At 36.7% G+C, this 14486-nt stretch overlaps 4 protein-coding genes across 4 annotated transcripts; 3 read left to right on the top strand and 1 right to left on the bottom strand.

Annotated features, from left to right (window-relative positions):
* The first annotated feature begins 63 nt into the window (after positions 1-63).
* On the top strand, positions 64-2666 carry LOC131000377 (uncharacterized). The gene is made up of 3 exons (XM_057926254.1): positions 64-241; positions 753-881; positions 2118-2666. The coding sequence occupies exons 1-3, from the start codon at positions 128-130 to the stop codon at positions 2376-2378; spliced, it is 504 nt and encodes a 167-aa protein (XP_057782237.1). The 5' UTR covers positions 64-127; the 3' UTR covers positions 2379-2666.
* A 1737-nt stretch (positions 2667-4403) lies between these two features.
* On the top strand, positions 4404-6018 carry LOC131000394 (uncharacterized). The gene is made up of 3 exons (XM_057926273.1): positions 4404-4646; positions 5303-5425; positions 5674-6018. Exons 1-3 carry the CDS (start codon positions 4524-4526, stop codon positions 5917-5919), a joined length of 492 nt encoding a protein of 163 aa, XP_057782256.1. The 5' UTR covers positions 4404-4523; the 3' UTR covers positions 5920-6018.
* Positions 6019-6047: 29 nt separating this feature from the next.
* On the bottom strand, positions 6048-9913 carry LOC131000386 (LRR receptor-like serine/threonine-protein kinase RGI2). The gene is made up of 2 exons (XM_057926260.1): positions 6733-9913; positions 6048-6653 (listed from the first exon to the last, which is right to left on the bottom strand). Exons 1-2 carry the CDS (start codon positions 9617-9619, stop codon positions 6142-6144), a joined length of 3399 nt encoding a protein of 1132 aa, XP_057782243.1. The 5' UTR covers positions 9620-9913; the 3' UTR covers positions 6048-6141.
* A 1890-nt stretch (positions 9914-11803) lies between these two features.
* Positions 11804-13514, top strand: LOC131000399 (uncharacterized). The gene is made up of 2 exons (XM_057926286.1): positions 11804-12872; positions 12954-13514. The coding sequence occupies exons 1-2, from the start codon at positions 12378-12380 to the stop codon at positions 13068-13070; spliced, it is 612 nt and encodes a 203-aa protein (XP_057782269.1). The 5' UTR covers positions 11804-12377; the 3' UTR covers positions 13071-13514.
* Positions 13515-14486: the final 972 nt, after the last annotated feature.

Raw genomic sequence — 14486 nt, forward strand, 5'->3', positions numbered from 1 at the left:
TTAAAACCAAAAATATACTATTTTTAACTATTCCATTATATATAAATACATCTCCCCGCAACAAATTGAAAATAAACTTATTATTTGAAACTGAATAGACAACAATTACACAAAAATTACAACCGAGATGGCAAGCATGGCATTCACTACCTCTCTCACAAGGCTCCAATCCACCATCAAATTAGCAATCATCTTTCGCAACCCTAAGTCATCTATTTTTGCTTCACCAAAACCTGCTCAGGTAAAACAATATCAATAAATCTATGCAGCCACATTGTGGCCACCCACACACTAATATGATAAGGAAAATCTTGATTTATTTAATTTATTTTTTAAAATAAAAATATGATTTAGTTATTTTATTATATTCTCTACATTGTATTTATTTATTTTTTATTTTTTTTGCATTTTTTATTTTTAATTTATTTTTTAATAAAAATAAAAAAGTTACCAAAAAATTACAAAAAAATAATTACAATGTAGAGAATATGATAAAATAACTAAATCTTATTTTTATTTTAAAAAATAAGTTAAATAAATTAAATTATTTTTTATTTAGGTAAATTGTGGGTGACCACAATGTGGCTATTTAGCATTACTCAAACAATATTTCATCTCTCGATATTAATGACTGAATAATTAATTCGACGAGCGTACTCTAGTAATTTTCGAAATGAAAGGTGAAATACTAATTAATTTATAATGAATTTGATGCATGCGAAATGGGATAAAAAAATCCGTTATTTTACTAGGTAAGGAGAATTTCGTCTAAATTTGATGGCGCGGCCAATAAAGGCTGCGACGTTGCCAAGAAGGGCGTCGATGCGGCCAAGAAAGGTGCCGATGAAATGAAGAAAGAGGCTTTTGCAGCTGCAGATAGTGTATGTATCACCGTTATTAAATTCATGTTATCAACAATATAGGATCATGTAGTCTTTTTAATCTTATTTAACCTTTTAGAATTATTTTAAACTTGATTTTAGAAATATGTTAATTTATAATGTAAGTAAATAATTGTTCATAATCAAGACAATTAATATATTAAAGTCCATGCATGCATTTTTATATGGTCTGGAATATGTTATATATGTCATTTAAATTATTAATGGATTATATATATATATATAGAGGAGGGTTCAAATAAAAACCATCCTTATCGTAAGAACGTAGAACCAATCTTGTCCATTTATTTTGGTATATTTAAAGGTTGATATTAATTGTATGTTTTGTATTAATTTTTTTCTTATAATTAACGTGGGGTTAAATATTAACTGTTATCTTAGTGCCGTTTTTTATGGAGTTTAGATATTCATGTATGGTTTTTAAATCTGCTGCTTCTTTATGTTTTCATTTTAATTTATTGTTCTTCCATTAGCAATCAAAATGGTTGAGACCGGTTAGGTGAATTGTAGAATTTGATGTTGTTGCGCTATAAATGAATTCAATGATTCCTTCTTGTTTGATAGATTAATGCGGTTTAGTATGTATTGTAGTGCATATTAATTTGTGGTTCTGTGCAAATCAGTTCTGTAATTTTATATATATATATATATATATATATATATATATATATATATATATATATATATATATCTTATCAAACAAATTAAAATTGCTGAAGTAAACAAATTAGAAATATCTTGTTTTGGTCAAAGCTAGCATTTATTTCTCTAGTGTAGTCTAGCTACCAACTAAACGGTCATTTTTTTTCTGTCAATGCTACATTGCATTTCTTATTAATAAGTAATTAATATTAATATAAAGTGTGCATCGATAAATTTGCTTACGAACATAAATTTTAGAATAAAAATATCACTTTAAACTTCAAATTATATTTGTAATATAAAAGCTATTATAAATTTTAAAAATATTTATATAAATCCTCGACTATATATCCGAAATGTCAGTACCAACTACCAAAATGCTTGATAATCCATGCTAGAGCGTATTTATGATTGTCGTCAATTAAATAAATATTTATAAAAGTTTTGAACATTTTTAATGAAGATTGTATATATAGTTTGATTTTTGAAGTGATATTTTTAGAGTTATATTTTCAAAATAAATACGTATTTGAAATAAATCTCATCTGTTTGGATTAATTGGATAACGAACAGGCCGGTCAAAAGGCGGGCAATGTCGCCGGAAAGATGTCGGGGACGGCCCAAGACGCGGCGAACAAAGTGAAGGGCGCAGCACAGGAGGCGGCCGGAAAAGTGCAGCAGACAGCAGAGGGCGCGTGGGGCACCGTCAAGGACACCACCCAGAAGATGAAGGACACGGTGGTCGGGAAGGCCGATGCCTCCGCCGACTCTGCTAAAGCCGCCGTCAGAGATGGGGCGGCCAAAGTCGACCGCGCCGTCAACTCTAAGAAATGAAACCAAACTCTACTATGACTATTATTGCTATTTTTATTTCGAATTTGATCTATATTTTCCATCTCCAAATTAAATCATGGATATATAGGGAATAATCTCGGCCACAATGAATTTGGTGGCTGAGATAAAGCATAGGAATTAATTATTGATAGGTATATACGTCAAATGTTAGTAAATGTAGATAATTAATTATTGGTGTTTTCTATGTATAATTCGATGGGTGTCAATACACTATCGATATGTTTGTAAAAAGTTATAGTAATTATTATATTTAGTGTTTAAATGAAATATGTGTACTTCATCACAATGTGTGTGTGTGTGCGCATTAGTATATGTTTTTATCAAACGTATGTCACTAAAGACAACCACATAAGGGGAAACGGAAAAGACAAAATGGGACAAGTTTGAGAGTTGTAGTTGCAAGATCTAACTGGGGATCAAAGTGATCATAGTGGTAGAGTCTAGGGATGTCAACCGGGCTAGCCCATCGGGTTTTCGGGCTAGCCCTATCGGGTTTCGAGTTAGTCGGGTGCGGGCTAATCGGGTTGGAGATTTTTTCGGGTTATAAATCTTCAACCCTAACCCTAAATTTTCGGGTTTCGGGCTAGCCCATCGGGCTAATGAGGTTAAAGGGGTAAAAATAAAATTATCATTTGTATTTTATTATTCATAATGATCTAATGTATAATGTATAAAATATACATAGATATTAAAGATATAAATTATATAGCAAAGCATGAAATGTAAAAATATAAGATATTCAAGATTACATAAACAAAATTATATTAAAATGAGATAGTAAAATTTAACATGTATCAATGCACTAGAATCAATCTGAATTATTATGGAATAATTAGTGGATTTGCCATGCACGTCTCATTGACAGAAAAAAAAATTGGTATCACTTTAAAATGAGATACTAATAGTAATTAATTTCTAACTAACGAGATACTAATAATCAATTTCTACAAAAAATACGTAATTAATTTCACTTTTTTTAATGAGATTGCACACACACACCCATATATATTATAACTAATTAATTTAACTTTTTTTAATGAGGCTACATATATATATTTAAGCAAATACCATAGATCTAAACATAACAGAAGTTGTAACTGGATGCATCAGTCACAATTCCGTCAGCCCACCGGGCCAGCCCATCGGGTTTTCGGGCTAGCCCTATCGGGTTCCGGGTTAGTCGGGTGCGGGCTAATCGGGCTGGAGGTTTTGTCGGGTTGCGATTTTTCAACCCTAACCCTCTAATTTTGTCGGGTTATTCGGGTCGGCCCACGGATTTTGGGCTGCATTGACATCCCTAGTAGAGTCTATGAATTTGGACCTTATTCTTTGTATAAGTCCATGTAAGAGTAAATGGTGAAAAATACTCATTTTAATTTTGTAAAAAACTATACAACTAAGAATAAAATTATAGACTATCTTCTTTTTTGTTAAATGTGCGATATAGCCTAAGAGGGATATTCATATACTACCATTTAATTTGGTTTGTTGTTGGATTCCTTTATCCTAATATTAGTGCTTATATGTATCTCTCATTATTATATTTATTATTTTAATAATATTTAATAGATTTTAATTAACATTTCTTAGAAGACTGTTTTAATTTCTTTAAAAATATAACGTAACTAAGGAATAATCAACACAATTATTAAGTAATTTTAAATTAAAATCTAAAAATAATCATATGCTCTCATTGGACATGATGAACTTTAATTAAAAGTCACAGAATCAAATTTAAAAAAAAAGAGTAATCTTAGGAAATCAATATACTACAAATTCTTGTTCAAAATTAAATATCAGTAGTACAAGTATTAGTTAAGTCGTTTATATGCAAATAATTGGATATTACGGGAAAAAATAGTTTAGCGCGGATGTCGGTCAGCCTCCGTTACGCCACAGAATAGTGTTTACCGACCTACTTGAAAGGACAAGTCGATTAGCTCCACAACACCCCATGTAATAACCATAAAAAGTGTTTGCCGACCTCTTTCTTTTTCTATTTTGTAATATGTAAAACTATCCTAAATTAAACTTTTCCGTTATAAATACATCTTCCCAAAACTAATATTACGACCAATCTTTTTATTCGATATTGAATAGACAACTACACGAAAATCACAACAAATGGCAACCATGGCATTTACTAGCTCTCTCACGAGCCTCCAATCCACCAACAAATTAGCAATCGTCCTTCCCAAGCCTTGCAGCGTTACAATTCCCATTTCTCTTGTATCAAAACCTTCTAAGGTAAAATAATAGTATTTCACATCTCGCTTATATTTAATCAATTCAATTTGGTTCCTTTACTTTTCATAATTGATAGATAAATTATATGGTTTAGTATTTTTGCTCTTATTACTGGAATATCTTTAATCTCACCATCTCTCAATAGAATACAAATTAAATAAAATTAACTTAATTGATAGAAATTATCAAAAATATGTATAGAAATATCTCAAAGATCAAATATATCTTAATAAATAATAATAAATTAATTTATACTATTTTTTATTCATATCTTGACTAATTTTGAAAAGCAGAGTCCCATTTATATAAGTTGATATCAATGATGCCAAGTGTAGGCTACTTTGGTGTTTTTCAAAATAAAAAATGAAATATTATCTAGTGATGGATCCACAAAGGAGAAGGGAGCTTATGCCCCCACCAATCAACATTTTCTTTTTTCCTTTTATTCTTATAAAATTATGAAATTGTCAAATTTTGGTGTGAAATGTAATACAAAAACTCCAATTAACCGAATTGTATCAGAGCTGGCTTATCGAAATTTGAGACCTGAAATTTTGAACACCCAGTCAGTTCCCATCAACGATTTTTTTTTTTCTGCCTACGTTCTAGGTATTATCTATAGAAAATTGTGACGAAATAAGAATTTGTTTTACTAGGCAAGAAGAAGTTTTGGGGTGACGGCTTGCGAGAAAGGCGGCGACGTTGCAAAGAAATTTGTCGACGCGGCCGAGAAAGGTGCCGAAGATTTCAAGAAAGAGGTTTTTGCTGCTGCAGATAATGTATGTGTGGTGTGGCTATTCTTAAATTTAATTAATTATGTTATCAACAATATATATATAGTTGAAAGATACTTAATACTGTAAGTTTATTTGTTGCTGTATTTTAATTTAGCATCATTTGTCTTTATGTAAAGTCTTTTTATTCTCAAATATTAACCTTTTAAAAATTATTTTGGTGGTATGTTTTAAGAAGAAATATAATTTGAAATAGAGAATCTGATATGTTTTGATTATTCGAAAACGAATAGGTGAGCGGTGTTGTCGGAGAATTGTCAGACACGGCCCAAGACACGGCGAAGAAATTTCAGGAAGCTGGGAAAGATGCCGCCGGAGAAGTGGAGAAGACGAATGAGGGCGCGTGGGGCTCCGTCGAAGAAACCGCCGAGAAGGTGAAGGCCAAGGTGGTTGGCGATGCCGAGGCCTTAGACGAGTCTGCTAAAGCCGCCGTCAAAGATGCGGCGGCCAAAGTCGACAAAGTCGTAGACTCAAATTGAAATCGAACAGTATGACGATTAACTTGTTGTTTAAGTAGATTGTATTTAATCTCATATGAATTCGTATGAATATACATTTTGGTTAAAGTAATTGTTTAATTGAGCTCGTACGAATATTATCTTTCACAAAAGAGAATCAATATAATTGACATTAACGAACCTTGATGCTATTAGAGAAACAGTTTACATGTAAGTAGAAAGAGAAGAGAAGAGATGCAATCTCTATTGCCTATTGAAACCAAATCTTGCAATGGAAGAAGAAGCAGAATTGAGTAATGAAGAAGCAGAGAAGCTTGAATTAGTGCTCTGCAAATACAAACTCTGGATTGCCGATGATGAGCCTCCACCATTCACACTCTTATCTCCCTCTCCGTCACCAACTTGTGATCCTTTCCCAGCCTCATTTTTCAAATTCTCCTCTCTCTCATGTCGTATCTCCTTGAGCATCGCCGCCACGTCCTTCATCGTCGGCCTGTCATCGGGCGACGCCTGCACGCACAGCATTGCAACTCCTAAGCTCTGCATCATTTCTTGAATCTCCGGCTCCGGCCTCAGGCGCAGGCCGGGGTCTAGAACCTCCACGGCGCCTCTCCTCTGCCTCACCCAGTCCACAATGTGAAGCCCATCGGGTATGGTGGGATCGATGGGCTGTTTGCCCGTTAGGACTTCCAGCACAACTACTCCAAAGCTGTAGACGTCGCTCTTCTCAGTGATCTTCATACTGTATCCATACTCTGCATATCAACGAAATAGTGTCACATATTTTTATAAATAATCAGTTTGTAGCCCAATATATAAAGATTTGAAGGTCACCAGGAGCAATGTAGCCGTAGGAACCAGCAACAGTGTTGGAGGAGCGGGCGAAGTCTCCATCATGAACGAGCTTAGCGAGGCCGAAATCGGCAATGTAAGGCTGGAAATCTAGGCCGATCAAGATGTTGTTGGCCTTGATGTCCCGGTGCACGATAGGCGGGGCGCAGTCGTGGTGCAGATAGGCGACGCCTTGAGCCGCGCCTAGCAGAATCCGGTACCTCACCTCCCACTCCAAGAACCCTCCATTGTTCTCGTGCACGAGGCTTCCGAGGCTTCCATTAGGCATGTACTCATACATGAGCAGCCTCGTCTTCTGATTCCAACAGCACCCCAAGAACTTCACTATGTTCTTGTGCCGGATCGATCCCAGCGTCCTCACTTCAGTCGAGAAGGAGTCACGAACCCCGCTGTTGAAACCGGCTTGCAACATCATGGGCCACAGCTTCTTCACCGCCACCACTTGCCCGTTATCGAGCTCTGCCCTGTACACGATCCCCGAGCAACCTTTCCCTATCGCGTTGGCCTCGACGAGGCACCTGAGGATCTGATCGACTGAGAAATTCACCTTCTGAAAGGGAGTGAATTTCCATGACCACGACTCTCCCTCTCCCAACTCCGAATCCGTTTCCCCTTTGCTCATTCTCCGCACCTTCACAACGGCTAGCACGCCCACCACTGCCAGCGCTAGGGTCACGATTATGAGCAACGCGATAGCCATTCTCAGCCTCCACGAGCGCCTCTGCCCAGGGATCCCCATTCCCTGCCCGGAGCTCAAGAAACAAGAGTCGTGGCCACGTGCACACAACCCCGGGTTCCCGCCCACCTCTGCTAAGGATAACTGCCTGAAAACCTTGTTGTCAGGCAGGTAGCCAGAGAAGTTGTTGAAGGAGATGTTCAAGGAGACGAGGTTCACCAATCCTGAAAGAGACATCAACTCTCCCTGAAGCTTGTTGTGAGAAAGATCCAAGACGGAGAGCTTGTTCAATACAGCAATCTGAGTTGGAATTTCCCCTGTTAGCAAATTCCAGCTCAAGTTCAACTCGATTGCAAGCGCCTCGATCATAAATATCTCCACCGGCATGCTCCCTGTCAGCGAATTTCTGCTCAAATCGAGCAGCTGAAGCCGCGAGCAACGGCCAAGGCTTGACGGGATATTCCCTGAGAAACCGTTGCTTCCTAAGGAAAGCCTGTTGAGAGATGACAGTTGGCCCAAAATCTCAGGAATGGCGCCGTCAAGCTTGTTCCCCGACATGTCCAGCACCTCAAGCTTGGTCAGAGAAGATAGAGAAGTCGGCAGGTTTCCCGTTATTGAATTTCCCGCCAAATTCAGCATCTGCATCTCCTTGCAGTTTCCGATTTCCTGAGGAACCGAACCGCTCAAACGGCAATCGGAGAGATCAAGAAAGCTGAGGTTAGTGAGGTAACCAATCTCTTTAGGGATTTCTCCGCTAATCTTATTCCCGACCAACCTCAGCCGCACCAGAGAAGTGCAACCGCCGATCTCCGGCGGAATAGCGCCGGAGATGTCGTTGTAGATGAGTAGAAGCTTCGTTAGATTGGTGAGGCGGAAGATGTCTGGGGGCAGGCTGCCCGTGAGCGAATTGCGCGACAAATCGAGCGCCTGGAGGCTCTGGCAGCCGGAGAGTGCCGCCGGGATGCTGCCCGCCAGCTTGTTATCCCAGGCGAAGAAGATCTGCAGGTGCTGCAACAGCCCGAGCTCAGGCGGAATGGAACCGAAGATCTGATTGCTGTCGATTTGGAACTGGATCAGCCTAGTAGCACTGGAGAGAACCGCAGGAATGGAGCCGGAGATGTTGTTGCTGCTGAGCATCACTTCTTCGAGATTGGTTAGATTCCCGATTGATTGGGGAATGGTGCCGGAGAAGAAGTTCAAGGAGAGATCAAGGACTGTCAAACTCTTGCAGCTCCCAATCTGTTCCGGAATGGAGCCCGCCAAATTATTCTGCCACACCAGCAGATTCTGGAGCTTCTGCAGCTTTCCTATCTCCGGCGGCAGCGACCCCGACAGACTGTTCTCGTACAAGTACACGTCCACGAGCTCCGAGCAGTTGCCTATGTCCGCGGGAATCTCGCCTGACAGCATCGTGGTGTAGAGCGACAGTACTTGGAGCTTCTGGAGCCTCCCGATGGTGCGGGGAAGCCCGCCGGAGATCTTGGTGTCGGCCAGCCCGAGAACCTGCAGATTCTGGCAGTTTCCGATTTCGGCGGGAATCTCTCCGTCGATGTCTTGGTTGCCGCCGGCGCGGAGGGCTTCCAGCTCCGACAGCATTCCGATCTCGGCGGGGATGCTCCCGCTCAACCTGTTGTCGAACAACGTTAGGTTCTTGAGCTTCATGCAGCCGCCGATTTCAGGCGGGATTGCTCCGGTGAGCTGGTTGGAGTTGAGGGTCAGCTCCTCGAGGAGCGTGAGCTTACCGATGGTCGACGGGATGTTCCCGACGAGGGCGTTGGAGCTGACATCGATTTTCCTGAGCGAGGCGCAGTCCCCGACGTCGGAGGGGATGGTTCCGGTGAGGTTGGCGGCGGAGATTGTTAGGGTTTGGAGGAACAAGAGCGATGAGAGTTTGGAGGGGAACGGAAGAGCGAGCTGAATCGATTGTATGTTTATTTCAGTGACGAAATTTTGAGAGGAGCACGTAATGTAGGACCATTTACAAGGAGTAGGGTGTGAGGGGTTCCAGTTGGAGAATGCAAAAGGTGGTGGTGAAGAAGAAGAAGAATTAATCCAAGAAAATAATACAGAAACTTCGGCGTTGGCGGCGACGGAATGTTGAGGTTGTGCGAGAATCTTGAGTAAGAAGAGGAAGAAATAGCAACGGTGGAGGTGATTTGGGGTGGCGTTCAAGAATTGCCTCGGCATCGGCATTTGCAAACTTCTTGGCCTCAAACCCTAGATCACCACTCTTCCATTGGGTCTCTCCCCAACTCTCTCTCTCTCTCTAAACTATCTCGGTTTGCTGTGTTGAGCTCACTATCCACCTCTCTCGGGGTAATAGAAGCACCACTATCTAGCTTTGCAGATAAGCAAGAAAAGCGCAGACAAACAAAATAATACTAATAATAATAATACGAAAAAAAAGTTCTACTAGTATTTGACAAAGTGTGGATGTTGGAATTATTATTATTGAGAAATGGAAAATCAAATGAGGGAGTCGACCTCTTCCACCAATTTTCTCCCTCGGGATTCTGTGTTCCGTGTTTTCTGCTTTGTGCGTTTATGGGGGTTTTTTTTTTTTGTTAATTTGTGAAAATTTTAATTGGCAATTAGAAAAGGTTTAGGCAGAGGCAGCATGTGTAATTGCATTGTTTTCTGTAATTTCAATCAGTGAGGTGAGTGGTTTTGTTTTGGCAATTGCGCCTATATAATTACAGTAGGTTGTACAATTTTTGCAATATTTATTCTTTTTCATCGCTTTTGCTACACTTCTTCCTTGCCAATGTTCCATTGGGTAAAAAAGAATTAAATTAAAAGTGACTGTTTTTAATGAGAACTACGCTTGTTTAAGCGGATGTATAACACCCAAGGCCAAACCCAAACTTAAAATACAAGCCAACACATCAATTTGGTTTAGTTATTTTTCAATTTCATCTCCTCAAATGATTACTCAAAGTGCACATCGTTCCTCGCATGTTAAGTAAAACAATTTAAAGATGTAATTGTATCCAAATATACGAAATTTTACTTAATTTTAATTTGGTATATGATTGAAGTGTCAAATTATTGCTATCATGATCACTTGAAGTGATATATACATTCAACTACATTATTTAGTACATCGACCAATTGAATCATATAGACATTTCAAGCGTCGTTTGGGGAACAATGGACAACTCCATAAAACAGTAATCAAACAAATTAAAAATTCATAGATATTTAAAATAGTAATTTTTTTCATATATAAAATTAGAATTTGTTATAAGTCACACTAGCTACAACCTCAGTAAAATCTTACGATTAAAATAACTTCATCATAAAAATTTTAAGCATCGAAGAACATAAGGTTGCAAGTATATGATAGATTTAGGTCAATAATTAACGAACGTAACCTCATAACCTTAAAAAGTCGAGTGAAAAAAATTATAAGGATCCTCATTGCATGTGCTTCTTCTGATTGTTTGATGAATTCCGCATTTAAGTATTTTATTTCGACCAAGTGTTGATTTGTGGTTGATTAGGAAAGTTAAATCCTATATGCCCATATATATGAGTAATTTATTAATCGTGCTTAGAGGATCCCAATTTAGTTAGAATTAATAAACGATTTTCGTTAGGCCTAAAACTCGAATATGTTTGCAATTTTATCGAAAGATTGGTGTTTTAATTCTTCTTCGTTTTTACTTACCATTTTTTACAACTCGCTCCAAATATTAAAACACAGGTTATAATCAACCATATATTGGGTTAAAACTCCCAAATAGATTAGATAAACTATAACATTCCATTTTAAGTACATGATATATTTTTTCGAACTTCTAAAATTTCAAAGTTTGAAAAACATACATTTTGTTTTTCAAAAAGGAGAAACTGAAAACACGAATAACAAAACAATTTTATTATGGCGGCTAAGAAAGGAAAATAAAATTGAATGCTATGTGATAAATAAAAGGATTTATGGTTAAAAAATACATGAATTATAGAAAAAAAATGTAATTTTCACCTGAACTTTTAATTAAGTAAAAAAAATACATAAATCTATATTTTTGTTGTAATTTTTATTTGAATTTGACTTTCAGCGAAATTAGAGCTTAGTTGACAATTGAAAATTCACTTGATGTTAATCTAACTTATGATGATTAGGAGTATATGTTTATAGAAACTCGAAGGTCTAAGAAGGGGAAAATTAATGGGTAATTGGTGTTTAAATACATGAACTTTACTCACTTTTTGGTATTTAACATGAACTTTAAAATCTTGTTATAAATACATGAACTTTAAATTTATTTAATTTTTGACCCATTTTTTGTACCTGACGAAATTAACGCTGACATGTCAAAATTAAAACTTAGTTGGCAAAATTAATTATCTAGTTGGCATCTGACTAAGAAATTCCATCCCTCTATTCAATTAATACAAAAAATCACATTCACTTCCACTTCTCTCTAACCCTAACGAAATTACATTCCCCCATTTTACTTCTACTCATCTCTCATTCTTTCTTTTTCACCCTTTGTTTTTCACTTACAAAAAAATTACTCATCTCGTTGGCAAATGAACGTGCCTTGAACCGCTCAAGTTTGTGTCTTTCTTTGAGTTTTGGTGGTGGTCCAAGACTAGTGTTAGAGGAATGAGCAACAGGTAGGACCCCTGCTCTTATTCTTTAAAGTTTTAGCTTTAGGGATTAGGATTTTTATATAATATCTTGATTAAATTATGTGTTCTAATTACTTCATTCTCTTCCATTGTTTCCTAATTAGGGGTTAGGGGTTAAAACCTCTGTATATTTTTCTTTGAAATTGGCGCTACCAAACTCTTTGAAAATAGCTCCGTTAAACTCCTGCTAAAATAGGGGAATTATGATTTTCTTTTTATTGATATAAATTTGGACAAAAACTTGTAGATATGAGTGGATATTTAAACGAGTAATGACAAGCTCTGCCCTGATGTTAGAAAAAAGCTAGAGAAGATGAAGTATAGTAGTGGATATTGTGTTACACATCCTGCATTAGAAGGTAGGTTTGAAGTTGAAAAGCATGAGGATCGTTTTGTTGTTGATATTGTTTCTAGATCTTGCACATGTAGATTGTGGGATATAACAGGGATACCATGTGCACATGCTTGCTCAGCGATATATTTTCTCGAGGACAATGCAGAAAATTATGTGCACGAGTACTTTTTTTTGGAGAGGTATAAACTCTTATATGAATTTGGGTTTCCACCTTTGAATGGTGAGAAGATGTGGCCAAGAGCAGAAGGCTATGATGTAAAACCACCTCAAAGAAAAAAGATGCCAGGTCGGCCGAAGAAAAGGAGAATAAGAGACCCATCAGAGCCAAATCCTTCGAATCCCAACAAGCTTAGAAGGAATGGGTCACGTATGACATGCCAAAAGTGTTTTCAGCAAGGTCATAACAGCAGAGGATGCAAAAATACACCTGTTGACAAGCCACCTAAAAAAAAGGTTATATTATGTTATTTCTTCATCTATTTTTAAACTTTTTCAGTCAATCTTATACTAACAATTGTATCTCATTGTTGCTAGGGTGAAAGAGGAAGACCACGCAAAACACAAGCACCACAACAAATAGTTGAACCATCAACATCAAATGCAAGAAGCACTTCAAAAGGCAATGAAGCAGCACATCAAACTTTGGTTTAGAAAAGAAAAGAGGATTGCTTCTCAAGGCTATGGTGTGATGCAGTGTGAATCTGGGAATATATACATGAAGATGCCATCTCACAAGAGGACTACATTTGTCAACCCAAGGAAGAAGACCACCACTTCAAGTTCAGCAGTTGAGAAGACCACTCAAGAAAGTAGAACTTAAATAGCAAAATGTGTACACATATTTGGTCATTTTACTTGGATGTTTTTTGCTGCTGAAATATATCTTTTGCTGCCAGAAAATATGCTTAGGAAGCAGAATTGGGTGTGTTTTGTGTTTTTTGCTGCTAGAATTGGTTGTCACATCTCTTCAGACTCTTAGTTATATTGTAGACTTGGGTGTGTTATGTGTTAATAGTTTATGTATTAGCTTTGCTGTGGTGGTGGATAATGAGTTTTGAAAAAAAAAATGGGGATTGAGTCATTTGTCATTTGCTAATTTTGAATAGAGTGTGTTTTCATATTTTACTTGGAAACAAAGATTATGCATACTAAGAGAAAAAAAATCGATGAATGCATCTGTCAATTATCAAATTTCTGATTTGGGATGTTTAATGTATGCTTATTCGCTTATTTCGTTGAAATTAGATGAAAGAGATAGAATTACAGATAAGTAAAGGTGAATGAGATTTTCTGTATTAATTGAATAGGGGGAGGAAATTTCTTAGTCATATGCCAACTAGATGATTAATTTTGCCAACTAAGTTTTAATTTTGACATGTCAGCATTAATTTCGCCAAGTATAAAAAATGGGTCAAAAATTAAATTAGTTTAAAGTTCATGTATTTATAACAAGATTTTAAAGTTCATGTTAAATACCAAAAAGTGAGTAAAGTTCATGTATTTATACACCAATTACCCAAAATTAATTTGTTTGACTTAATTTTGACTCTGAATTAAGCTCTAGTTTCGTTAAAAATCAAACTTAGGTGAAAATTACAACAAAAATATAAATTCATATATTTTTTTATTTAATTGAAGTTCATGTAAAAATTACAATTTTTTTCAAAATTCGTATATTTTTTTTTTTTTATCATAACTCCTAAATAAAATAAAGACGTAACTAAATGGTAAAGTGTCAAAATTATGAGTTATGACTTGGTTTTGTGCTGAGTTGTGACTTGTCGTTATTGTAAGTGAGTCCACTATTATTAGGGTCAGCAAACGATGGATGTGCATCATCTTAAAAATATTGATTTTCGTCAAAAGAAAAAGGTTAAATTAGCATTGCTCAAGAATTCCAGATTTTAAGGCCGAGAGCACATGACTACTTAAATTCCTTTACAAAGAGGGCCATACTTTTTTTCTAATTCTTAATTCTCACTTTTTTTTTTCACAATCACCAGAGCAATTGAATTTTGAAACCAACTACTGTTTCTTTATTTGTTTTCTGAGTAATTAAATTTTATA

Source organism: Salvia miltiorrhiza, chromosome 1 (assembly GCF_028751815.1).
Source record: "Salvia miltiorrhiza cultivar Shanhuang (shh) chromosome 1, IMPLAD_Smil_shh, whole genome shotgun sequence".
In the NCBI taxonomy this organism is placed as follows: domain Eukaryota; kingdom Viridiplantae; phylum Streptophyta; class Magnoliopsida; order Lamiales; family Lamiaceae; genus Salvia; species Salvia miltiorrhiza.

Excerpts from the sequence above, each read along its gene's own strand:
- LOC131000377 (XM_057926254.1), top strand. The coding sequence starts at position 128 with ATGGCAAGCATGGCATTCACTACCTCTCTCACAAGGCTCCAATCCACC. Across the intron at positions 242-752 it reads CTTCACCAAAACCTGCTCAG|GTAAGGAGAATTTCGTCTAA; the intron begins GTAAAACAATAT and ends TTATTTTACTAG. Across the intron at positions 882-2,117 it reads CTTTTGCAGCTGCAGATAGT|GCCGGTCAAAAGGCGGGCAA; the intron begins GTATGTATCACC and ends GATAACGAACAG.
- LOC131000394 (XM_057926273.1), top strand. The coding sequence starts at position 4,524 with ATGGCAACCATGGCATTTACTAGCTCTCTCACGAGCCTCCAATCCACC. Across the intron at positions 4,647-5,302 it reads TTGTATCAAAACCTTCTAAG|GCAAGAAGAAGTTTTGGGGT; the intron begins GTAAAATAATAG and ends TTGTTTTACTAG. Across the intron at positions 5,426-5,673 it reads TTTTTGCTGCTGCAGATAAT|GTGAGCGGTGTTGTCGGAGA; the intron begins GTATGTGTGGTG and ends GAAAACGAATAG.
- LOC131000386 (XM_057926260.1), bottom strand. The coding sequence starts at position 9,619 with ATGCCGATGCCGAGGCAATTCTTGAACGCCACCCCAAATCACCTCCAC. Across the intron at positions 6,654-6,732 it reads CTACGGCTACATTGCTCCTG|AGTATGGATACAGTATGAAG; the intron begins GTGACCTTCAAA and ends GTTGATATGCAG.
- LOC131000399 (XM_057926286.1), top strand. The coding sequence starts at position 12,378 with ATGAAGTATAGTAGTGGATATTGTGTTACACATCCTGCATTAGAAGGT. Across the intron at positions 12,873-12,953 it reads ACAAGCCACCTAAAAAAAAG|GGTGAAAGAGGAAGACCACG; the intron begins GTTATATTATGT and ends CATTGTTGCTAG.